The sequence below is a fragment of the Chrysemys picta genome, chromosome 3 (assembly GCF_011386835.1).
Source record: "Chrysemys picta bellii isolate R12L10 chromosome 3, ASM1138683v2, whole genome shotgun sequence".
In the NCBI taxonomy this organism is placed as follows: domain Eukaryota; kingdom Metazoa; phylum Chordata; order Testudines; family Emydidae; genus Chrysemys; species Chrysemys picta.
In genome coordinates, this window is record NC_088793.1 from 170,352,107 (window position 1) to 170,378,485 (window position 26,379).

At 39.1% G+C, this 26,379-nt stretch overlaps 1 protein-coding gene across 4 annotated transcripts in view; it reads left to right on the top strand.

Moving 5' to 3' along the window:
* Positions 1 to 26,379, top strand: part of EML4 (EMAP like 4) — a 258,663-nt gene that overhangs the window by 56,969 nt on the left and 175,315 nt on the right. Inside the window, exon 1 of one of the 4 annotated variants that reach the window (XM_065589535.1) lies at positions 10,761 to 10,965. The exons of the other annotated variants lie outside the window; for them this stretch is intronic. Within the exon in view, the coding sequence (XP_065445607.1) occupies positions 10,941 to 10,965 (25 nt within the window). The 5' untranslated portion in view covers positions 10,761 to 10,940. Of the gene's footprint in view, positions 1 to 10,760; positions 10,966 to 26,379 lie in introns of those variants that run through there. 4 annotated transcript variants of the gene reach the window in all.

Below are 26,379 nucleotides of genomic sequence, written 5' to 3' on the forward strand. Positions count from 1 at the left end.
TTACTGGATAGTTATGAGACAGGAGGAAGGAGCTGAGAAGTGAAGATGGGAAGGGAAAGATGGGTAGATTACACTACAGTATGATTAATTCTGATTCCCATTTAAGGAATAGAAAGTGTGTGTAACCCTTTTATTTTAAATACAGTGCTGAGATACGGGGTAGCATTTATTTTCTCTTGCTGAATTCACACGGTATATGTTTAAATGCAAGTTGATCTTGAAATGCAGACATCTAATATTTTGTCAATTTTTAATGTTATTGGAATATGCAGGATGAACAAATCACAAGGAATTACATAAGTGGCCAAACGCATCCCTAGTGTAATCTCTGACTTCATCTGGAATTCCAACTGGGCTGATTTTGAGTCTTGTGGACTTTATCCTTGTTGGTGGGATTTTTACACTCAGTAATTGTTGGCATAATTGTGCAAATGTTAATTTTTTTACCTTTATTGCAAGTGATAATTAATGACTTAGTGTCTTGATTTTTTCAAACTCACTGCATGCCCACAACTTCCACTGACCTTTCAAAAGATTCTTTCCTTTTCTGTAAATCCAGTCATGGCCTATTTGGATGACTATCTTTAGTGTACATTCCTTTTGTTTTAATGTTTGTGTTAATAGAATTATTAACTCAAAGCCTTCACTAAAACAGAACGATTTTTATTTGCAAATATATGTGGTAACTTGTTAGTCAATAATATGTTTTGTCACTTTGTAGTGAAGCTCATTACGTGATGTTTGTTTCAAATGAATAACTGTGTTGCTGGGTCATTGGTCTATATTAATTTGAAATTAGCAGTTCGGTACAAGAAATGTAAAATTCTATTTTTATGAAACAGAAGTGCATCATCGATTATTATTGTATCCTTCCTGTGTGTGGGGGGGGGTGAGTGGGGGGGGGACGACACACATTATTTACTTAAAACAAAAAAACCCTGAGGTTTTAAAAAGATACTTCATATTAGACCATTTAAACATGTGTGCGCTAGTGCCGCTGGATAGGTGAAAGGCAAGTGCTGCCGACTCCTCTCTCCTTCATTGTGGAAAATTGCTCAGGGGAAATGCTATTTACCCACCAAAAGCACAGAATGTCAAAGCTTGAGCTTGTGCTAGCTCGCAGCACAAATCTCCCCTCCTCTACCCCGCCTCTCCCAAGTATCTGACAATGGTGGTATGTCATACTCTTACCTCTTAAAGAAAAGAAGAGTAAACAATTTATTTGAGTAAAATGATATGGTGCTAATTCAATTTGAAGAAAACTTGCAAAAGAAGTAATAAGATATTGGTGTCAGATATCATCCTGTGTGTGTATTTGATACATATGAAGAACAGTTTGTTTTATTCCTTTGCTAAAAGATTTATTAACTAATTCATGTTTGTACATGAATTGGGGGGAAAAAAAGAATCGTTTCCCATGTCCCATTGCTCATGACTGTATTTATTCTAATTGTGTATTACTGTATTAGCATTTCTGTTGCATCTTCAAAGTTTCTCAAGTCACTTCACAAGCATTTATTAGTTAATCCACACAAGGACCCCTGTGAGGAAGGTGGACGTTATTCCTACTATACAAATAAGGGATCTATGGTACAGAGTTAAGTGAATTGCCTAAGGTCGCATGGCAAGTTTCTGGCAGAATCAGGAAATGAACCCAGGTCTCTTGACTCCCAGGACTTGGGGTTCAGCAACAACTCCATCCTTCCCTGTACTACTGATTATGCATTACATGTATTGCCTGCAAGGCTTCCTGTATGACTTTCAAAGTGGTGCTTAGATATAGCCAGGCATTTCTCTCCCTTGTTTTGCTTTGGTTGTAAGAGAATATTTTTGTGCTCTTTATTTTTTTCTTCACGAATATGGTTTAGTTTATATTTTAAAAGAGCAACGTTAAATGCATGTCCAGTAGGCTAGATAGTTAGTCTAAATGCTTAAAACTTAACCTGTAACTCTACATTTCCCAACTATAAATTTATCATTAAGGAATTTATTAACAGGTCCCAATTTATTAACATTTAATTTTTCTGCGGTGTTCTCTCTATAAGCCTGAAGGTTTAAAATAAAATTGTTTTAAATCTTTGCTGTTTAGATGTAATCTTTTAAACATTTTAATCGTAGCCCTAAAAAGAAGAATAAGCAATGAAAATCTGATTAATATTCACTTACACACACACACACACACACACACACACTTATATTTTTTTATATACACATTGACTACAAGTTACTATTTTTCAGCTGCAACATCTGTTTTTCTGCTAAATGCTGATAGATATGCTACATCTATTGTTAGTTGTCCTTACAGTGTCTAACGCAATCAGACCTTAAGCCTAATTTGGTGTTCCTTGGTGCTACTGTAACACAAATAATAGTAAATCTGACTGAAACTCGTATAAAGTGAAAGGCACAGTAAGATTATATCAAAAGACAGAAATTATATACAGATAGTGTCGCAATTGTATTCTGTACTGTAAATAGCTTTGCTTCAGGAAGTCCTGCATAGTACCATATGTGTTCTATGGAAGCCTGAGTATACTTTGTTTCAAAGGAAAGATGAGTAAAATGGTATAGGATTACAGTGTTAATCTGTGTTCCACAATCATTGTATTGTTTCACAATGGTTCATCCAACATGACCTGGGGACATGTACTTAGAATCCAGAGTTAACCAAGTGTAAAATATAGGGTCACTGTTTATGTTTAGAGATGTTTGAAGATGAGAATATCATGAACATGATGGGCATTCTTTTATGCAGCAAAGGTCATTTGTGATTAACAAAGTGATAACTTCATTCATCCACTATACAAAAAGGGGATGAGCAGATAAATTGAGAAGTTTAACCAATTATTTTAAAAAGGTGATCCACACTGAGCTGTAATACTGTGCTTCATGGTTTGTGAAATTTGACCATTGTAAAGTGTGGCTGCATTGAAAAGATTTTAAATATTGCAGATTTGATCTTAACTCAGTTCTCATCAGTACAGTGTTTTCAGATGTTTTCACATGAGTCTGAATTTAAAATTTAATATTAAGTTAAAAACACTCTATCTTAGGAAATCTATACAGTTACCTATACAACAGGGGTGGCCAAACTTACTGACCTGCCGAGCCACGTATGACAATCTTCAGAAGTTCCAGAGCCAGGGCACAGCTGCCAAGACTTGGGGCTTCAGCCCCATGGGAGGCGCCTGATGGGGTTTGGGGCTTCAGCCCCTCTCCTGCTGAAGCCCACCACCCTGCTGCAAGGTAGAGATCCTGAACTCCCCCCGCAGTCTGATAGGTGGGAAATGGGGGAGGCCGTGGGGGGCCTCTGCGAGCCGCATTTTAACAGTAAAAGACCCACATGTGGTTCACCAGTCACATTTTGGCCATTATAGTGCAGGGACAACCCTGTGTTAGCACCCCTCCCCCTCCCCCCCAGCTGTCCCTGCAGGGCAGAAGCCCCGAGTCCCAACCACCCTGCTGCAGGGCAGACGATCCCTCCTGCCCAGTCATGTAGGTGGAGAATGGGGGGAGGGTGCGTGGGGGGGCTCCGGGAGCCGCACTTGAACTGTAAAAGAGCTGCCTGCGGCTCACGAGCCACAGTTTGGCCACACCTGCTATAGAACTTTTTCAATCCTTGATTTATTGGTAGTCTGTGAGATACTTCACTGGGCTACAGTAAAAGTTTTGCAACTCCTGGTTTGGTTTATTTTATTTATTTCTTTGTTTTGTGATAGAAGCCCCAGTCATGGACTAGGACCCCATTGTGCTAGGCATGCTAAAAAACCAAAGAACTTGGCTCTAATGAATGCTTTTGGTTTTGGCTTTTGGTATGATATGAGCTATTTTAATGAATGACTAACCACACATACTACCAAACATCTTCTGCTTGAATTGAGACAAATGGGATGTTTGCCCCCTGCCCAACTGGTGGAGACAGGAGCTATCAGAATTCTAATTAAAGGGACTGGTACACCTCTGTTTTCTTGCCTCCTGCAGATGGATGTGAATCACATTATGGTGATTCTCATTAGTTATGGAATTTTAAGTTTTTATGCTAGATACTCTTCTTTCCCTTATTTATTAATGCTTTGTTTTTGTTGTTTTCCTGTTTTCATCGATGGAAGCGATTTGCGTTTTCATTTGCTTTTTAGATTTCTTGCTGAATGAGTTAGTAATTGCTTTTTTGAAGCTGTTTTGTGCAGGCTTTTGCCAGATTCAATGCACTTAACTTACTAATCTTTAAAGATCTGCTACACAACTTGCATTGACAAGTTCCTTCAGCCTTTGCTGCCAGTCCTTTATGTGCACTAAACATACAGACCTGTCAGTCATTTTCTGTATTGTGTTGTATCTATTTTAGTGCCTTTTAGACATGTCAAGCCATGATTTAGATTTAAAACATTGATTAACATTTTTGAACTGTGGGTATCTTTTTTCCATGTATTTAGAGTTAAAATGGATTAGTGCTATTTGAAAATATGTTTTGTAAATCCTTATACTAGTCAAAAGAAATTAAGCGATGGATGTTTGTACTTACCAGTATACTATGTGGTTCTGTTGTGAACAGCAGGGCTTTTAACAGTTGACCAATAACATTGTTTCTTGAGTATGTTTAGTTCTAGAGTACAGAAGAGAAGGTATTCTTGATTTAACCCTAAGTAATATGCAAGAGTTGATACAAGAAGCACCTCTAAATAATAGTGGCCACATTGTAATTAAATTCAATATCTCAATATCCCACTCAGAAAAATAGATTAAAAAAATAAGTTAGTCGTAAAGTCTTATGCCAAAAGCAAAAAAATTTAAGATCCTTAAGATCATTAGATTTGGCACGGATGTTATTTAAGGAAACAATAATAGTCTCAGAAGGCATGCATACTTCTAAACAATAAAGGAAGCAGGAAGGCAAAAAGTAAACCATTGTGGCTAAATGGCAAGGTTTGTGCCAAACAGATATCCTTTAGAAAAAGGAAATTCAATCTAGTGAAGCCAGTAGAAAGGAGCATAAACTACCTCTAGATAATATACAAGAAGGAAATTAGCAAGGCTATGATGGATTTGAAGGACAAATAATTGAAGGTATTAAAAAAAATCTTTATCAGAACCAGGAAACTTGCAAGAGAGAGAGGGTGAGTCGACTAACCCACCAATGGGTAGAGGGTGCAGTTGAGGAAAATAAGGCCAATTGCTCAATAATTTCTTTGCACCAGTCCTCACCACAGAGGCTGGAAGAGTGATCCCTACCACCTGCCCTGCCCTTGTCTGGTAATAGAAATGAGGTACTGTGATGATACCTGTGCAGATGGTTTTACACCTAAGAGTTCTAAAGAATTTAAGAACGAAGGGGCTGAGCTACTATTAAAAATCCACAATTATTTATTAAAATCAGCTGCTTTAACTGAGGATTGGAGGGCTGTCGTACCAGTAACTTTAAACAAATTGTAGAGGGTGATCTGGGGAAGTAGACCTGACAGCCCTCTCTGCCTGGCAAATTGTGGAAATTAAAAATAAAAACAGAAATGTAAAATGTCTTCAAGATCATATGATGTGGTGTAATAAGCACAGCTTCTGCACAAAAAATGATCACTTGCTAATTTATTAGTTTCTTCAGTAGCCTTTTGTGACAGCTTTTTGAAAGTCCAGATAAATAATATCAAGCTGTTTTCTTCTGTTCACTCTGAGTGACCTGTTCAAAGAATTCCAAGTATTTAGGGGCCAAAGGAATCTGCTGTCATAGATCAGAGAGTTGCTAAGAGCCAGAAAAAAATGAATACAATAAATAAATGATCAGTTTACGCCAATGTGAAACTTTAGCAGCAGGCTTCCACAAGATTCTGTACTAGAAGTGGGGTTGCTTAATGTGTGTGTTTTGGAAAAGGTGGTGCACAGCAAAGTGGTAAAAGTTGCCAATGACAGTTGTGTAATGTAGTCAAAGTCAGAAAGCATTATAAAGAACTTCAGAGGGGCCTAACCAAGCTAAATAAATTGGCAGCATGATGACATGTGAAATAGTGCAGGTTGGAGGGAATAATCTGACCTTCTCATCCCACTAAATTAAATTGGGGGTGGGAGGAGTGGGGAAGGACACTTGGATATCATTGTGGTCAGCTCAGTTAAGACCTCCACTTAGTGTGCAGCAGTAGTCCAAAAAGCAAACAAGATGACATATAAAGAATGGAATAGAGAATAATATTGAAAATATTACTATCCCTTTGTATAAATTAAGATTACAACCTCCTCTGGTATACTCTGTTGGTTCTGCTCTCCTCATTTCGAAAAGAATATAGCATAAATAGGGAAGATTTCAGAGATGGTCAACAACAATAATTAGGTACATGGAACAACTCGTATGAAGATCGAATGAAAAAATTTGGACTATTTATCTTAAAAAGGAGATAAAAGAGAGGGGATTTGATAAAAGTGTATTAAAATAATGAATGGTATAGAAAAGGTACTGTAGATCAGAAATTTCTATTCTAATTCTAGTTCTAATACAAGAACTAGGGAACATTAAATGAAACTGAAAGATGGTAAATTCAAACTCCATAAAAGGAAATACTTTTTTCACAGAGAGAATATTTAGACTGTGGAACTCATTGCCGCACGATGTCATTGAGCCCAAAACTCTTAGCAGGGTTCAAAGATAGATTAGACATTTATAGGAATAACAAGAATATTGAGTGTTGTTACAGAAAATAACAAAAAAATATATGGGAAGTGATTAGGCTTCAGGGCATAAGCAATCTTCTAATTATTGGGGTTGGGAGAAAAATTTCCAGAGGGCAAGTTATTATATAAATGCCTGTTGCTGGGTTCCTTGCACCTTATTCTGAAGCAGCTGGTACTGGCCTTTCTCAGAAACAGAATAGATGAGCCACTGGTCTGATCTAGTCTGGCTATTATGATTTTCGTACAGTACCATCACTTCGAAAAATGTGGTAGAGTCACATAGGTATTATACATTGCAGTGAGGTGTGTGTGTGTGTTGGGTTTTATTGGGAAGGGGAGAACATGCCCCTTCAGTTGTCAATTTAGACTCCTTCCTTTTTAAAAGAAAGTTAAATGCTTAAGAATGTCTATTGGGCTCAGGACTGAATCACCTCCTCTTGCACAAAAAATCCACAGGAATCAGACTGACAACTCTGCAACTTCATCAAATACATTTTGGGAATCTCTCTCTCTCCTCTGCGAGGGATATCTGAGTCTTTTGGTGCTGACACGGGGATGCAGACTCAACTCCACAGATCCAGATCAGCAAAGGCAGTTGTCGTCCTGAATGGATGGCTGCCCCCTCATTTAGCTTACTAACTCCTCCCCTTCCAGTGATAGCACAGATCCTGTTGGAGCCATGTTGCCATTGGCTGCCTCGTTCTGGCTGCTTATTTGCGACTAAGGAGAGGACTTATGAAGAGTTAATGAAGCATTAAATTCCAGCTAGATTTGTGCATGGAAATCCAAAGGCTGACAGTGCCACAGAAAGAAGTTGGTGTAGCTTTAAAAAGGAAGGTGAATACAAACATGTCTTTTATTTTTTATTTTTTTATTTTTAAGAAAAATAAAAAGATGACAGTTATGGGCTTGTCAGTTTTAGCATATTGGATCCTTGCTATGATTAGTTTGAGGCTGTTGGGGTATTATGAGATTTTTGCACCGTTTCTGTAAATGAGGTACAGAACGTTGGCTAAGCTGCCCATGCTTTTCTTCTGACAATGTTTGGTAACTACCTTTAATTTAAACTGATGAGTGTGCATGGCCCCTTTGAGTCATACATAAAAAGCAGATCCCTGCTGCAAAGAGTCACTATCTGAGTTATGATGTTTCAGATCTACAGAACGGAAGGCTTGTTTTAGTAGATCAGACCAGCGATCTAGTAGTCTGTGTCCAACAGTGGCTAGTCCCAGGTGCATCAGAAGAAGTGCAAGACAAGACGCTCCACCGTGCACAGTTAAATAACCTAATAGGAGAAGTTTCTTTGTAAACTTTATCAGTTAATAGCTAACTTGTGCCCTCGCAAATCAGGGTTTATATCCCTTATAAAAATGTTTCACTCTTTCTAAAGTAACTCTGAATATTCTCATTATCCATCTCCAGTACTCTTAAAACAAAATCCTGCAAAGTTCCTGTTCTCAGTGGTATTTTGTAGTAAGGAATTGAAATGGAAGCATAATGAATGTAGTTGCTGAAACATTGCCATTGGATGTCTTTTGTTTTCTGTCCATCGTACCAACTTCAGAGCTGCCACAATGTGTCCAGAAATCCTGTAGCTTGCACTGTGTAATTTAGAGAAAAGAGTTAGTTCTAGTGTGTCCGTAAAGAGTGTTCCATTTATGTAGAGAAATAAAATTAGTAATTTTTAGGGAACAAAACAGAAATGTACTAATATTTTGTAGTAGATGAAAATAAATTAAAAACAAACACATTGATACATCGATAGGAGTACCAATCTATTCAATTTTCTTTAAAAGGAGATAAAGTAAGAATTTTAGGTGTTCAGATTTTTTTTTTAAATCAGTCCTCCCTCTAGCTAAAATTCAGAATCTCTTTAAAAAGTCACATATAGTTCATGCACAATAAAGATCAACATGTGTATATATTTAAAAACAAACAAAATCCCCAAACTGATCATTCAGCTTATCACATGATGGAGAACACTGAGGCCCAGATTTTCCGATGATGCTGATGATAACATCAATTAGAGTTTTTTGTGCAAATCTGTGTGTTTGTGTGTGTAAATCTTGATTTATGAAATGCTCATATAGATGTGTGCAAGCACAGAAAGATCTATTCATAATTTCAATCTGTTTGACAGATACAAAGTAACTTCTTGAGGAGAATTCTACATTAGTTTGATGTGAGGATTAATCCAATTTTTTGGGATTATGAAAAAGGAAAAAAAATATTTTGCAAATAAGCATGTATATAGTCCAGTGTTTAAAAATGTTACATTCCGATAGTACATGTCGGAAAAAACATGAAAGCTATAGTAATTCCTTATTACTATTTTCAGGGTATTATGGGAATTAAAAAATGACTTTATTGCTTAATAAAATTTGTATACATTATATCAGGTCTAATTGAACATGTAGAGGCACTATATGTAAAATATAGTTTAAAAATATAAGTTGTTTTCTTCAGTCTAGACCACTCACTACAAATCCCTACTCTCTGTCTGATCTGTTGACAGGTGAATTTGGTAAATATGTGCATTAGTATTGGTGTTTTTAAAAATCTATTTAATTCCTGCTAGGATATGATAAACAATTTCTTTAGCGAAGTTGCTCCCTGTGTGGATATATATTATGTTTTACTTTGTGCCCTGAGATGCAGCAAACAAAAAAACAAAACAGCATGCTGTATTTTTCTTTGTCCTTTAGAGTGGCATGAAGTATTACACAATCATATTATTTGTAGCCATTATTCATTCTTGTTTAATGCAGTATCCAATTACTGTAATATAAGTAGGAAAACACACAGAGTTAAATATGTAAACTGAATGGGATTCATGTAGAAACTATTGGTTCTTAACAATTGTTCAGGAAACCCTTTGATACCCTGAGAAAAATTGCCTAATTTTCCGCATGGTTGATGGTCTTTTACGCAGGAACATGGGAATTGCCATATGAGATCACGCCCATTGTCCATCTAGTCCAGTATCCCGTCTCCAACAATGGCCAATACCAGATTGACATAAATGACTGCAAGGTGCAGCTCCCCCCCCACCCCCCACAAGGTAGGCAGCTGTGGGTAACCTGCTTCCTAATCCCCTAATAGCTAGAAATTGTTTAAAACCTTGAAGCATGAGGTTTTACATCCCTTCCAAAACACTTACTTTGTTTAAAGTATCTACTATGAAAACTGGATATTCTTGTTTCTTCAATTTTTTCCGTTGTAGTGACAATAGCAAGTTTTTACTTGTGAAGAGAACTAACTGTTGAATGTTTGGAGGGGGGAGTTGCACCTAGTGACTCTGTCATTTTAATCCTGATATAAATTTACAATGAAATAATTTCGACTGGAGGCAGGGAGTTAGTTCTGTTTTTAAGTAGAATGTTGATAATTTATAATGTGTTCTTGTCTTTATTCCCTTTCTGAACAAACAAACAAAATAAGAAAAGCCTTACATCTTCAAAATGTATGCAAGGTGGATGAAATTATTCTTACTGATACTTAAGACTATAACATTCTCATTAGATAATTCATGTCTTTCTCAGTAACATGATCTTAAAATAGCTGGTTTAGCAATTATTCTGATAATATAAGAGTAAAAGGTTTTAAGTGATTTCTGTAAGTGCAAAGAAAAAAATTGTTGTTTATTTATTTATTTTACTTTATAAGGATAACACCATCAGTTTTCTGGGAGAAATTTTAATTGCAAGAAAAATTTAAACCTCAGAGTTTGCTAAGAAGAATGTGAATATCTGAATTCTTGCCTTCTCACCTTTCTTGTTCTGGAGCTGGCTATACATATACTTTCTTTCATGTTCACTTGTGATAATCTGAAACAGGAGTAACACTTGTTCGGTGTGGAAAATCTTTAAATATATATTACTTGGAGTTAAAAAGCTAATGGTGTAATTTTCTTTTTTTCCTAAATGACCTTGAATGTAAGTCAGTGCAATAATTGGTTATTGCTGGAACAAAAGATAGCCCTGTCTTAGATTTGTTTGAATTCAGGAAGCTGTGTTTGCCAAAGTAAAATTTCTGTGACGCAGTTATGTCAAGTTTCAGCAGCCACACCTCTTCTAAGCAGTTTCAAATCTTCAGTTTTGACCTTTGTTCATAGCAGTATTGCTTTTCTAAAGATACATTTGAGGCTTTAAATTGATTCTCCTAAAACAGCTCAATCAAAAGGGGAACACAAAGTTTTGAAATGAAAAAGCAATAGCAAATACTGTTACGTTTGCAACCTTTGTTTATTAATTTTATTCAGCGACAACTGGATAACAACAGGACAGATGGATACTGTTCCTAATCATTGCGGTAAGGATAAGTCTGAACATTACTATGATAAACTGTAGCTAATGAGGCTTTTGTTAAGTGGAATATTACAACAAAGCTACTTTAATTCTTGTTTTTATTAAAATAACATTAGCTTGGCACTCAGGATTTTTCAAACATTGTGAGAGAGTGGATTATTTATTATAAAATGTATCAAATTAAGCATGCATAATTTTGCTGCTGCAGCACCTTTTTCAGAGCAGCCCCAGACAGGTGTATTGCATAAGGTTTGCCTTTTGCGTTGGCAGTTAATGTAAACCTTGGTTCATAGTAAGCAATGCTGCTGAACTGTTCTCTTTAGAGCTATGAAAATAAGTTTCCATAGCTTTATAGTGAAAGTCATAGAGTTATGGCTCTATAATAGCTTTTAAAGTTATTAACGCCTGTTTTCAGAGGGTTATGGGTGGATGAAGAAAAATCCTTTTTTTGTTTAAAGTGTAAAACTGCTTTTGTGTTCAGTGATTACATTGTATGTATTGACTGAAGTCAGTGGGGCTCTGCACGGGCACAATTTTGCAGGACTGGGGCCTTGAGTGGTGTAAATCATTACCGATGTAAAAACCAAAACTTGGCGAGTAATTGCTATTTTAATTGCTTTTCATATTAAGAGGAAAAAATATTTCCTGAGCGCTGAATGTAGGTCTTAAAATATCATCATTTCAAAAGAGGATGTTCACATTGTGCCTGCGGCAATCCATATTTGTGCACGCAAATGCTTGTATTGCATATATAAATAGCCAACTTTTGTGGTAGAACCCTTTGAAAATTTGACCCTTAGAGGCAAATGTTATTTATCATGGATTTTGCCAAGTCCATGATAAATACTATTTTTAACATGCCTCAACATAACGTTCATCTCAAGAAACCACAGTACATTTTATAAATGTTGTGAAAATCTTAATTCCAAATATATGAATATTGCTGAGCTTCTCCTGGTTCCTTTACTGAAAGGCTTTGTTGTAATTGTAGCAGACGGGTGTGAGAGGGGAAGACTGTGTCAAGAGACTAGTTTCTGGCGAGTTTTCAGCAGGCTGTTTAATATTACTCCATAGTCGTATAAAGCATTGGGAGTCAAGCCCTTCTTCTTCTTCTTCTTCTTTTTTTTTTTTTTTAAAGAGCAGTTTTATAGGGGATTTGTAGAGATAGTGGGACATGAAACCTTTTGCTTGTAGGTCACTTTTTAATTTTGTCTCATTTTCATGGTACCGCCAAATTACTGGACAGTTGTCCTGTCCTGTGTGAAACAAGTTCATGATTTTAGTGTAGGGGTGCATGTACACCAAAGGCACCATCACAGTTGTCATTAATTAGTAGGGAGCACAACTGATGAGGAGGAATAAACATTTCACCTCCTCGGGGGGGTGACCCCAAGGCAGGTTGAGAGAAGTGTGGAGAACTTTGAACTGCTGGTGCTGCAGCCTCTGCTGTCTAGTTTGTGTCAAAACTCCACTTAACGTGCGGAAAAAACCAAAATTTTTAAGACTATTTAAATGTTACTCAATAAAATAGGCTCCCTTTCCTCCCACCGAGAATCCGAGGGATTTTACTATACTCTTCTTAGGTTTCTCCTTTCTGTTCTGATTCCCTCCAGAGCCACTTCTTTCATCAGCCCCATGGAGGTATCAGGAGAAAGTTTTTAGTACTCCCATCAACTCGAAGGGCTAACCTTGCCCCCCTATACTGGTGCTGGCATAAGGAAGGGAGATCACAAACTGAACTTTTGTTCGCTGGTGTAGCAGCACATTATACTGCAGCTGATGGCTGTCCCTCAAGGGATTTTGCTAGGTTCTAGAATATTTGATTACCAAGAACTTTAGCATTCCTTCTGTTTAAAATGAAGCATTTGAAATCCTCCTTTTGCAGAGTGTTTCTTCATTTTGCCTTTGTATAATGCATCTCTAGCTTTCTTATTAGTAGGAGATGTTGATTGTTGAATTCTAAGGACTTGTTAAAGCAGACTGGTAAAGGTTTTCTGGTTAGGGATTACTTTCAGAGAACTGCTGTGTAAAATACATTCAGAGTATGTCCCTGTCATCAAGATAGATATACATATATTAATTATACTGCGAGAGGAGCTTTTTCAATCTGCTTAAAGTTCATATGTTAAGTAGTTTCTTAATATGGCTGCAACACATGTGAGATGGCATTTAAGACCTCAGTAGAGTTTTCCCAACATAAGAGAAACGGGATGTTTAACTGAGTAACACTGATTTGCACATGGACTGATCCTGGGAGGTCCTGCATGCTTTCAAAGGGACCTGAGGCTGTACAGCACCTTATAGGTTTAGGACTAGAACTGGTCAGGAAATGGCTTTTGTTCCCACGAAAAAGTTTTCATTTTTGTCAAACATTTTATTTAAAAACTTTTGGGGTTTTGTCCAAAAAACTGAAATCTGATTTTTTTTTTGTATTTTGTGGGGTTTTTTTTTTTCAATGAATACTTGACAAATTTAGACTGAAATGGAAGGTTTTTATAGACAATATGGTGTGTGTGTGTGGGGGGGAATTGTGAAATGTTTTGAATGAAAACTATTCACCAGCTCTAATCAGGATCTTAGTTTCTGGGAAAATCCCTTCTACCTTCTCTTTGTGTTGCAGCAAAGGTGGCAGAGGAAGGCTATTAATGTAAGGTGAAAACAGAATAGTAAAAGAGTTGAAAAATAAGCAGACTTAAACATGTTTTAACTGAGTACCAATCTTCAGATTGTTTATTTTTTTATTTTATGTCTGACAACCTCTTAGAAGGGTGGGATGTGATGTGGTTTTTGGCTTAAGTTGGAACTGTGTAAAATTAAGAGTGTTGATAATTAAGCACTTAATTTTTTTCTGAATAGAGATAATTCTTTAATTTGAAGACAGGTTTACGTGATATTCACAGTACATAACTCCTACTTGCATTGCCTCCTTGCAAGATTGTTGGCAGTCTTGTACATTCCACACTACATGCCTGTTTTCAATTAGCAAAAGCAAAATTCTCTGTGCACCCAAGGGACTGTGTCTCTAATACCTGTCTTGAATGCTGTTTAAATGTTAAAATACACTTGAACTAGAGATCACTGCAGTTTATTCTGGATAATTACTGGTCTACAATTTTTGAGAAGTCGTCTGCTTCAGAGATAAAATGTGCTATTTATTATGTATTTTGATGTGCTGAATTCAAATATGACAATTAAAACAACTGATTGGCTACTGTTTCTAAGATATTTAAGTTTTTACATTTTATGTCTATGTATATTGTGTAGATAGTAGAGTTTTAATCATAAATTGTAAACCTAGGTCTTTTCATGTGTTTATGGTTGCTTTACATGATATTTCACCTGTCCTGTTTATGTAACACTTTAAAAATCAGCAAAAGGGTTATATAAATAAAATTTATTATGAAACAAAAGGCAAAAAACTATTATGTACATAGTTTAGTCCTATTCAGTGTCTACTCAGTGCTTCTTGGCTTGTCTCTTGTATTCATTAAATGGAGCATCTCTTGTCACTGTCCAGCAATAGTCTGCAAGCACTGATGGGCTCCATTTGCCCCGATAGTGTTTCTCCATTGTTGCAATGTCCTGGTGAAATCGCTCGCCGTGCTCGTCCTCACCGCTCCACAGTTCGTTGGAAAAAAATCTAGATGAGAGTGCAAAAAATGTATCTTTAGTGATATGTTGCAACCAAGGCTTTTGTATGCCTTGAGGAGGTTTTCCACCAACAACCTGTAGTTGTCTGCCTTGTTGTTTCCGAGAAAATTTATTGCCACTAACTGGAAGGCTTTCCATGCCGTCTTTTCCTTGCCACGCAGTGCATGGTCAAATGCATCATTTCGAAGAAGTTCACAAATCTGAGGACCAACACCTTCCTTTATCTTAGCTTCACTTAACCTTGGAAATTTTCCACGGAGGTACTTGAAAGCTGCTTGTGTTTTGTCAATGGCCTTGACAAAGTTCTTCATCAGACCCAGCTTGATGTGTAAGGGTGGTAACAAAATCTTCCTTGATTCAACAAGTGGTGGATGCTGAACACTTTTCCTCCCAGGCTCCAATGACTGTCGGAGTGGCCAATCTTTCTTGATGTAGTGGGAATCTCTTGCACGACTATCCCATTCTCAGAGAAAACAGCAGTACTTTGTGTATCCAGTCTGCAGACCAAGCAAGAGAGCAACAACCTTCAAATCGCCACAAAGCTGCCACTGATGTGGGTCATAGTTCATGCACCACAAAAGTTGTTTCATGTTGTCATAGGTTTCCTTCATATGGACTGCATGACCAACTGGAATTGATGGCAAAACATTGCCATTATGCAGTAAAAAAGCTTTAAGACTCGTCTTTGACGAATCAATGAACAGTCTCCACTCATCTGTATCGTGAACGATGTTGAGGGCTGCCATCACACCATCGATGTTGTTGCCGGCTACAAGATCACCTTCCATGAAGAAGAATGGGACAAGATCCTTTTGATGGTCACGGAACATGGAAACCCTAACATCACCTGCCAGGAGATTCCACTGCTGTAGTCTGGAGCCCAACAGCTCTGCTTTACTCTTGGGTAGTTCCAAATCCTTGACAAGGTCATTCAGTTCACCTTGTGTTATGAGGTGTGGTTCAGAGGAGGAAGATGGGAGAAAATGTGGGTCCTGTGACATTGATGGTTCAGGACCAGAAGTTTCATCCTCTTCCTCTTCCTCGTCTGACTCAAGTGAGAATGATTCTGGTGCATCAGGAACCGGCAGTCCTTCTCCGGGGGGTACTGGGTGTATAGCTGATGGAATGTTTGGATAATGCACAGTCCACTTTTTCTTCTTTGACACACCTTTCCCAACTGGAGGCACCATGCAGAAGTAACAATTGCTGGTATGATCTGTTGGCTCTCTCCAAATCATTGGCACTGCAAAAGGCATAGATTTCCTTTTCCTGTTCAACCACTGGCGAAGATTTGTTGCACAAGTGTTGCAGCATATGTGTGGGGCCCACCTCTTGTCCTGATCTCCAATTTTGCAGCCAAAATAAAGGTGGTAGGTTTTCTTAACCATAGTGGTTATACTGCGCTTTTGTGATGCAAAAGTCACTTCACCACAAACATAGCAGAAGTTATCTGCACTGTTCACACAAGTACGAGGCATCTCTGCTCACTTTGGCTAAACAGAAATGTGTCCCTTTGCAAAATCAAACACTGACAAATAAGAGAGCACGACACTGTATGATTTCTAGAGCTGATATAGGGCAATTTGTTCAGCAGAGTGATGTAAGCTTCGTTATGATTGCATCATCCATGACTTCTAGGAATAACATGATGCAATTCATATCATGTATGACGCAATACCAGCTTCAGATTGCATCATTCATTGTTTTGCCTAAAAAGCAAGTACTGTTCAAACCCAGTCATAGATTTATTCATCGATCCAGTCAAAGATGTATTTTAGTCATTTCTGGTTTAAATTGAGATCCCTTCCCTTTATAACTCACTTATCCTCCGCCATTCCCAAGTCGAGTCGTATATACTGACCCAATAGCATATCTTGAAAACTAGAGCCAATCAACAATTTTAAGCATCATTTTCGTTCTCAGTGACCCAGAATTAGTAAAGTTTGACTACATTTATTTCAGAAGCATTTTGGCTGTAGAGCATTGTTATTGATCAGTGCTACGGTATGAGAATAAGGAAGATAATTAGGTTTAATAGTTCAGTCTTCTAGTGCAGATTCAAAGTGTGTGATCAATTGTTACATAAAAGTGGAGACTGAAAAAAGTGTTTTCAAAGTGACATTTGATTTGCTTGTTTGCTTGTGTTTTCCAGTTTAGAAAACTGAGGGTTAAGAGAAGAGTTATTATTAGGTGAACAACCTATGCAAGTACAATGTATATTGGGGTTGTTGTAATAGAACTATATAGGACATATTGACCGTTGTTTTCAATCACACTTTATGTAAAATAAGCAAAATGCATAGGGAGAAATGTTTCAGTTTATTGCACAGCAAGTTAATTTCTCTTGGTTTTTTTTCTCCCCTTCCTTTTCTTTTCTATTTTTGCCAGTAATGTCCCTTTTCCAGAAACAAGATCATGTGAAAGTCCACCCTGTTATTCTACAGGCTTCTGGGTTTTTTTTATTTCTCCCCACTAAACTAGCTGCAACAACCACGGTGGCACTCCACCTGGTTTTGGAGAGGGTACCCTTGAGGATGCCATCCATGCATGTCTAATAATAGGCCAGCAGGGAGTGCTCATACAACAGTGTGATCAGCGTATGTCTTCCCCATAAACGAAGTGTGTGACCTCTACGCTTAATCTGATTATGGGCTAGTGTAAGCGATAAGGTCAGTCTCTTCAAGATAATGGGTTGTTTCTTTTGTGTGGTAACTCCACATATGGCTGTCATTGTGCCATGTTCTTTGTCACAGCTCTAAAAGATTGGTTTTAGAGTCATAGCCAAAGAGATCAAGGCCAGAAGGGACCACCAGATCATGGAGTCTGACATCCTGTATATCACAGGCCACCAGCAGCACCTACACACTAAACCAACAACCAAAATTAGACTGAAGTATTACAGCCCACCAGAGACTAGACTGTTATGTGCCACAGGAAGAGAAGAGATAAGGAGGGCTCGAGGTGCACCAATACCAAGGCCCCTGCAATGGCAGGGAAATGATTAAGTGAAATATACCCAGATAATCCTGGCAAGTGACCCGCACCCACGCACTGCAGAGAAAGGCGAATCCTCCTCCCCCCTTTCCTTGTCACTGCCAATCTGACCTGGGGGAAAATTCTTTCCCAGCCCCACATATGGCAATCAGTTAGACCCTGCACCTGAGAGAATGCTCTATATTAACTCAGAGTGTAGGCCCTGTTTTCCATTCACTTTATTGCTTATGGTCAAGGCATCTAGTCTAGGATCATTTCCATAGTGGCATTTCATTTTCTCTGTGAAGATGGTAACCTTGCTCATCAGAAACACCGTAGTTTATCTTTGGTTTCTGGAATGGGGGAGAGAACAATGTTGCAGTTTAAGCCATCTCTTCTCTCACTTTGTAGCAGATTAGTTGTGATAAATTCTCCTGCTCTACATAGAACCAGCCCCTTTCTATCTCATGGCAATGATATTGGAGGCATTTACATTTGGTAGATTTTCCCCCCCCTTTACATTATTTGCATTTTTTCTTTTTGGTAGAGACACTGACAACGTACAAATCACATTTCTCTCTTAGAATTTTGCTCAGAATATATAATTACAAGTTATATCTCAGATTGAAAATATGTTAGTGAAAAAATTGTTTTTTAGTTTGTTTACTTTGTGCATTTGGCATTGCGTTCTGACTAGTGAGTTTGTTTCCCCTATATACTCAAATCAATCAGTTTCTTTTGTGCTGTAAACAATAACAAGGTGACATAAAAACCCTTGTAATAATTGTTTGTTTTTTAAATTAATCACTTGAGAAATATTCAGGTTGACAGTGTTCTTTTAACCTGCTTCACTAACTTCTAGGATTCAAATTTCATTTGAATGGCAAAAAGTCAATCTGGATTTGTTAGGTGTGGCTTGTTGTCTCAGTATATGTCTATGAAGTTTTATAACTAGGTTTTATTCAGAGCATTATAGCTGAAATCTTAAATCCAACCCTCCTCAACTGTCTGATCAAGGATTAGGAGTTAATTTCACTCCCTTTGGCCATTAGCAAGGCAATTGTCTGACTGTACTGAATTAGTATTTGTGTCTGGTTGTATGTCTGAACGTGTATCCCTATGAGGAATAAGTTGCTCCTTGGGGGCGGAGGGTGAGAACGATGATGGTGCATCTTTTTGTTACAACTCAGAATATGTATTTTTATATGGGAAAAACCCTCCAAAATGGCACTGTTGTCAAACTTCTGAATTGTACATGATATTTAAGAGGCATTCAAACCTGCCGCTGGATGGGCAGGGGGGAAGCAGTGGTTCTCTTTCAAGCTCCATCCACTTGACAGGAAAATGAGACAAAGTAGATTGTTCAGAATGTGATCATGCATGCTCTGCTGGGCTCTTTGGACTTGCCTGCCTCGTATTGGCATTCAGATGCAGTGTGGACTCTGTTTGACTCCTTTGGCTTGGTTCCCTTTCATTTGGGGTTCAGCTGCACCCCTGGGCTCTTTGGGAATTCTTAGGCTTGATTCCCCCTTGCTGGAACTCAGATACTCTGCTAGGCTCTTTGGATTGGGCCCTTTCTTGATTGGGCGAGGGGGCAAAGGGAAGACTTGGTGGTACTCTTCCAAATGCCACCCACTTGTGATGTCAAAATGAAATGTCACGGTATGGTGTAGATCGTCCTTTACCTTTCTTAGAGCTGACAGGTATATTGGTTTAACTAATGTCTGGAATCCAGTCTTTCCACCTCCATCTGTCTAGTGCAGCATTTCTTGCTCTGTTACAGTCTATTTCCATGGCAGTGGCATCTTTCTCAATTTTTTTTGTATGTCATCTGTTGCCCTCCTCTTTTCCATCTTCCACCAGGTGGTATCCAATCAAGGGCTTGTTTAGGAATACTATTTTTTGATATCCATGCAACATGTCCAAACCACTTTTAGCCTTCTTTCTCAAATCATTGTCTCTAGAGTCTGCTGAACAGTCTGCCAGTGGACACCAAGTATTCTTCACAAGCATCTCTGATGAAATGCTCTATTTGCTATGAAGCTAAGAAGTTTGCTATTGTAGGTTTCTAGTGTTTGTCAAGTTTCAGAAGCATATAACAACGTGGGTATCACAAAGGCATTGGATAACTTTATCTTGGTTTCTGTGTGAATCTCCTTATTTTTCCAGATATTTGTCAGTCTTGAAAAGGCTCCATTTGCCTTCCCAGTTCTTATTTCCAGTTCCTTTTGGAGTTGGCCATCGGCAGTAACTGTGCTTCCTAAATATGCAAACTCATTAATCATGTTGTATTCTTCACTATCGATTGCATGTGCGCTATCATTTCTGACTCCTCTTTCAATGATCATGGCTAGTTTTCTTTTACCCAGTGAAAATCACCACCCTGCACTTTAAGCAGGCGGGTGGGCGGGGGTTGTCTGGCTGGCCGGGAGAAGAGGGCAGTGCTTTCTGTCTTGGTGGGAGGAGGGGAGATGTAAGACTGCTAGAAGAGCAGTCAGCATGGTGGATCACTGCTTTCTGGCTTGCAGGGAGGAGGGGAGATGTAAAGCTGCTGAAAAAGCAGTCAGCGGGGTGGATGATTCACCCCATAGAATGAGGAGTGTTTTAAAAGATCATCATGGGGCTAGGCCCCACCCTCATTCACTTGGAGCAAGCTGGGCAGCCCCCACCCTCCCTCCCTAATTAGGTCACAAATATGCCGGGTGTTTAGCTATATCTGCTGTGGGCATTATGCTAGCCGCCCCGCTAAGGAGGGCTGGGAAGGAATTTTTCCCTTACCACCATATTGGCCAGGTGCAGTGGGGGTTTTTCGCCTTCCTCGCAGCAGGTTCAGGTAAGCTCTGTTCATGCACAGCATGACGGGCGGTAGGCCATATGTCGCAACTATTTATTTAACTGTATAGCGGATGTTCAGTGCAGGTACTCCATCAATGAAGGCACAAAAGAATGGAAAAATGGCCTGGAAAAGGAATTAAGGAGAGGTGATTGGTAATTAAGCAAGTCAGGAGGCAGTTGGGGACTCCTATGATTGGTACAGCAGGGAGTCAACCCCCCCCCCCATCATCATAGTCCACCTTAACCCCTCCTGCGAAGGAGGTGGTGGTTGGAAAGGTCCCGGCAAGGGAATTGCTGGAGGGACCTGGATGAAAACGGGGGGAGGAAACTGGTGGAAGCCCCTCAACCCCCTGGAATTGGCTGGAATTGGTAAGGTCCCGGCAAGGGAATTGTTGGAGGTACCTGGATAAATAGGGGGAAAGCTGTGGAAGCCTCTTCCCCCCCTCCCGACAATTGGCTGGAATTGGTAAGGTCCCGGCAAGGGAATTGCTGGAAGGACACACATTTTGCACCTGCACTGTACATTTTGTATCTGCCGGGGTAGTCTCAGATGTCTATCTAATAAAGTTGCGGCCTGATTAAACCCATATCTAATGTCTCCTGTCATTCTTTCAGCCTAGCCAGACAAACCCCTGCAAGGAAGACATACTTAAGTCTGTATACAACTGGTTTATATTAATTTTAGCTTAATTCAGTAAGTTTCTAAATGTCACCTCAGGAAAATTTGGTATGTGGGGCAGGACACAGAAGGTGACCACAAATCTTTGTGTAGCCCTGTGGCATGTGCCAATCAATTGCTGCTCTCCCTCGTTGGGAAGCCATTATTGACTAACCCTAGCACTTCTAAAAGGTACTGGATTGCACGATGACTGGCAGTATATGGCTATTAAAAGGCAGTGCTTGATGGAAGCAGGCCTCTTCATACTCAACCCCTGCAAGGTGAGGTCAGGTTTCCTGTTGTCAGTTCATGTTGGGGTGAGATACTTTTGGGCAATTGTAAGGTACAATGATTTGTGTGGGTACCATTTCAGATTTGAAGCAATTGCACAGGTGGCGTTGTGTGGGCACAAACTACACAATAGGAGCATTCATATCGCAGTCATATTAATTTATGGCTTGTTTTCTACTGGGTCACAACTTTGGTCATGGTGCTTGGACAGCAGGTTTAGATTCCACTTGATGGGGTTAGAATTATTGGGAAGTGGCAGTTCAGTCTCCCAACGGTGCAGTCTTTGGGAGAGGTGAGGTGCAAATCCTGCAAATGCCTTTCCTGCAAATTTAAGCATCAGACTGTTTTGTGACCGGGGGATGGATTAACTGGGAAATCTGAGCTTTTGTGGTGAGACTTGGGGTTTTCTCATTCATTATAGGACCTGCACAGGTCCATAGGCCTTGGAGTTGCATAAACCCATCAGGATCTTGGGTTTAAGTGGGACAGTGAGTCCTTGGACAGCTAGGCTGCTCTGGATTTAAGCAACAGAAGTGTGGAAGGGGGACAGGTCAGCAACAGATCAGGACAGCTGTTGTCTCCCCTTTCCTGCTGCAAGGACAGATTCCCTTGAGAATTTACCATTTCTCTTGTTGAAAAGTTCTAAAAGAGGTGAAAATGAACATTTGTGCCTGTCCTTACTGACTTCTGCCATTGATAATCTCTCCTGTCAACCTGTTCTAATAAAACTTTATATGCAGTAGAAAGAGTTCTGGCAAAATGCAGAGGATTCATGAGTATTTGCTCACCAATAATTCCTGCTTATAAAAAAAACTTCCATAAAGTAATATTGTTTCACTTGATTAATATTATTCTGGATTTGCTCTCTGTTTGTTCAGCTGGTCAGGGGACTCTAAACATTTAATTATTTATGCAGTTTCCTTTCCTTTGTGTTCAAAAGAAGTAGATCATTTTGAGATGCATTGAAAGAGAAGCATAAATCTAGTAGAGGTGACATTCTAAACTGTTGGGTAAAGACCTACACCATTCATATAACTTATTTACTAAATTCAGATAAGATATCATTAGCACAGTTCCCTTACTCAAATATTCAGTGTCTCAACTGATGATGCAGAATCTCCGCTCCGCCGCCCCTGCGCTCCATTGGTTTTTTTAATGCTGTCCATCCTCAGTTAATGTACAGGGGATCACAAGATGTTTGGAGATAACTAGCAATAAATTAAAATCTCATTAGTCAGAGAAACTTTGCTACATTCTTGCATACATTTAAAATGTGAATTTTCCATATACCAGGTTACAGTATACAATAATAGAATAGATTACGCTTCATTTTTCATCCGTTAACAACCTCAAAGTATTCCTAATGTTGCAGTGTAAAATTGTTTGTCATGAGGTACAGAAAAGTCTGCTTTGAAAAGTGTCCATCGTTTATCTGGGTATGTGAAGAGATTAAATAAGGTCACAATCTCACAAATGAAATCTGCGTGCAACAGTCTGCCCAGATGGTCTGCAAGATAGTGGCGTAAAAGGAGCTGTTTTAAAGCGGCAGATTTTCTATTACTCGAAAAGCTATTATAAAATGTTACTTCAATACATCGCTATTGTTATTTAAAAAAGAAATATTTTTTCTCCTCCACTATAAAAAATAAATGGTTTATAATAATTATACTTTGAACTTCTATAGTGCTTTCCACCTGAGAATTTAAAAATGCTTTACAAATGTTACTTAACTCTGTCAGGCTGGTCAGATATTTGTCATCAAAACTGTTTTTCAACAGAAAATTGGGTTTTTGACTAAACATACTTTTTCATGAAAAGTCTGTGTTCTTTGGAAAACATTGATTTTTATTATTATTTTTGCTTTTTGGTCAAAATATTTCAGCTGAAAACCAAAATATTATGATTTGGAAATGCTACTGCAGTGCCTCATAATGAGTTCAGTTGCCTCATGTTCCCCTTCTGCTCGATGGGGCATCTTCCATAATGCCTCATGGGTAGGGACTCCCATAACAAACAGCTTTTCTTTCCAAAGAAGGGAGACCATGGTGCATCATGGGAGATGTAGTCCAATCAGGGAACATGAGACTGAATTGCAACTCCTAGGAGACAAAGTGACAGTATTGACAAAACAAAATATTTCTGCATTCAAATTTCTGCTGGAAATAAAAATTTTCAGGGGAAAACCCACCATTTTTCAACCAGTTATAGAACTGAGCCTTATAGAACCCCTATGAGGTAGATAAGTAGAAAAACCCTACTTTACAAATGTTGCAAAACTGAGGCATTGAAGGGATGAGTTTGAGGCAGAAGGGCACTGCTCTTTGAATCTTTGAAAATTTAGCCCTCAGGGTATATCTATACAGGGGGGAAAAGACCCATGGCACTGCCACCGCTGGCCCATGTCAGCTGACTCAGGCTTGTGGGACTCAGGCCGTGCTGCCAAACATTGCTGTGTAGATGTTTGGGCTCAGGCTGGAGTCTGAGCTCTGGGACCTCCATCTTCATAGGGCCTCAGAGCCCAAGCCTGAATGTCTACACAGGGATTTTTCAGCCCCAGAGCCTGATCCCTGCGAGCCTGAGTCAACTGATCCATGCCAGCTGTGGGTTTTTTTATCCCTGTGTAGACCTATCCTTAGAGTTTGACTTGCACACCAGAACGGCAGAGCTGTGAATAGAATATAGATCTCATCTTGACGTCCAGTCTCAATCTTTAACCCAATAATACCCATTCCTTTTACCAACACTTCCCCATGCCCTTTTTGAAAAATACTTGGAAATTGCCATAAATGTTCAGCTTTACAAGGGTCTTTTGGCAGTAATATACAATGAAGTTTTATAAGATGCTTTTTCGTGCTATGAATGAGTTCATTAATGAATCTGACCACTTTGTTCACATTATTTTAGAAGTAAATCTGACAAATAGTCACAATGAGTTAAAGAACTTGCTTAACCCCAAAATGAAATTCAAAGTTAAGATTAAAAATTCAGCACTACAGGGTACTTTGGATATACCATTTGTACTGTGGTCTGTAAGTGCAACAAAGGATGAACTGGTGGCGTTAATTGAATTTCTTTGTTTATCTTCTTCATTTGGAGATGGGTCATTTTGTGGTAGTGGTCATGATTTTCTTTTTTGTTAGAAGTGGTAGAATAAAAAAAAAAGACTCAGGGTTAATTCACAGCATTGAAAAAGGGGTCTAATCTTGCTGCTGTTGAAGTCATTGAGAATTCTGCATTCTCTTCAAGAGAAGGAGGAGGATGATTGGATCCAGGGTATCAACGGAAATGTTGTGGTAATAAATGAGTGTAAAGATTGAACTGTGCATATTAGCACATCTTAACATTTGCTGCTGTCAGAAACATGCCTGTTTTCCAGTAGCACTTTCCTGAGGGACTTCTGATGTATCCCAGCAGCATGGAAATACAACTGTTCAGCATGGATGTGATTATATGTCACACTGTTTTGGTGTATGAAACATTAGCAAAGCTAACAGAATGCTTAAAATCTTGTTTGAGAAACAAAGATTGCAGGTTACAGAGGTCACTTTTTCATGCTTTCCAGAGAGGTGTTTTTTTTTTTTTTTAAGAATCTAAACATCCTGCCTCTTTAGGTTGTTTGGATAGAGCTGGTACGAACGTAGAAGAGGAGGTTGCAATAGATGTTGTACTGCTGGGGAAAGTATTCTATATTGCATAGTCAAATATGAACAAGCTCTGAAGAACAAAGGACTTTTCTTAATTATTGCAGAACTATAACATTATTTTTTCATGTGAGATGGACCCCTTCCAGCTCTGATTGTTAGGCTGGTTCTCTGTTGCTTAAATAATTTATGAAACTGAAAGGTTACTAATGGTTTTTCATGGATCATCAGTTTATGGGCTTAGTTCCAAACAATCTTCTCGTAAAGGATAATTTAGTTAGAACAGTGACACAAATCAAGTGGAGGAAGGAGGCTCAGCAGATTGATAACAGGATGCAGAGTCTTAATTCTGCATGGGTACCTCCTCCACTGTAAATCCAATACTGATGGGTTTCCTGCCTTTGTCCCAGGCTCAGAGGTGGTTCACCAGAGCCCCCTTACGACTTTTTATATCTTTGTGGCTTGCTAGCTCCCCTTGGTGGTGCAACTGGAGAACTTCACTCCTACTCAGAGCCCAGTCTTCAGCCTCTATGCTGGAAGGCAGAGGTCCTCCCTCAGGCCTCTGCGTTCCAGGCAGGGTGTGGTTTTTTTTTTTTTTTTTTGCTATTTTTTCCCCTACCCTCTCGGTTCAGCACAGCAGCAATTTTGGCAGGAAAATTTATTTTTTATTTTTTTCCCCCGAGGGACTGAAGGACTTGAGGCTAGAGATTCCTCTGGCCAATTGGTTGTCTCCAGAGCTAGAAGCAGTTGCATTCAGGCTTCCCACGCTGGCAGTCAGCGAAGTAGTGCTCACAGGAGTTTGAGGGGCTGTTTTGGGTCTTTTTCTGAGGCAGGACCTGGGTCCTTCTGCAGTTGTCTCCAACAATGAACTTGTTGTCCAGGAGCAAGGATCAGGTCAGGAAGGAAGGAAGAAAATGTCTGAGACTTCCCAGGCTGCTACAACAAGATCCTTTTGCCCCAAGGGCTTGTCTGTACGGGGCTTTGTCTGGAAAACTGTCCTATTATTGCTAATCCCTGCCCAGTTCCTCCTGCAGGCTGGTCTTCACTGCAGTGTTGGCTTGAGGTGTAACTCGGAATGCTGCCACCCCTTACGTCCACATTCAAAAGTCTCTAGTTCACCTTAGGTGGTGTTTTAACCTCAAGCTAGCTGGCCCGTCAGGGTGTGTGTGTTGAAACTCGAGTGCTGCTGACACTGGAACTAGTAATGCAGTGGAGATGCAGCAGCTGGAGTTACCACAGCTCAATGGCTAATCCCATCATTCTGTGTAGTTGTGTGGTTGCAGTATGGTCATTAAGCCTAGCTCAAGTGGAGTAATTTGAGTGTACTGATTTGAGCTAACTGTTGTAATGAAGACAAGCCCACTGTGGT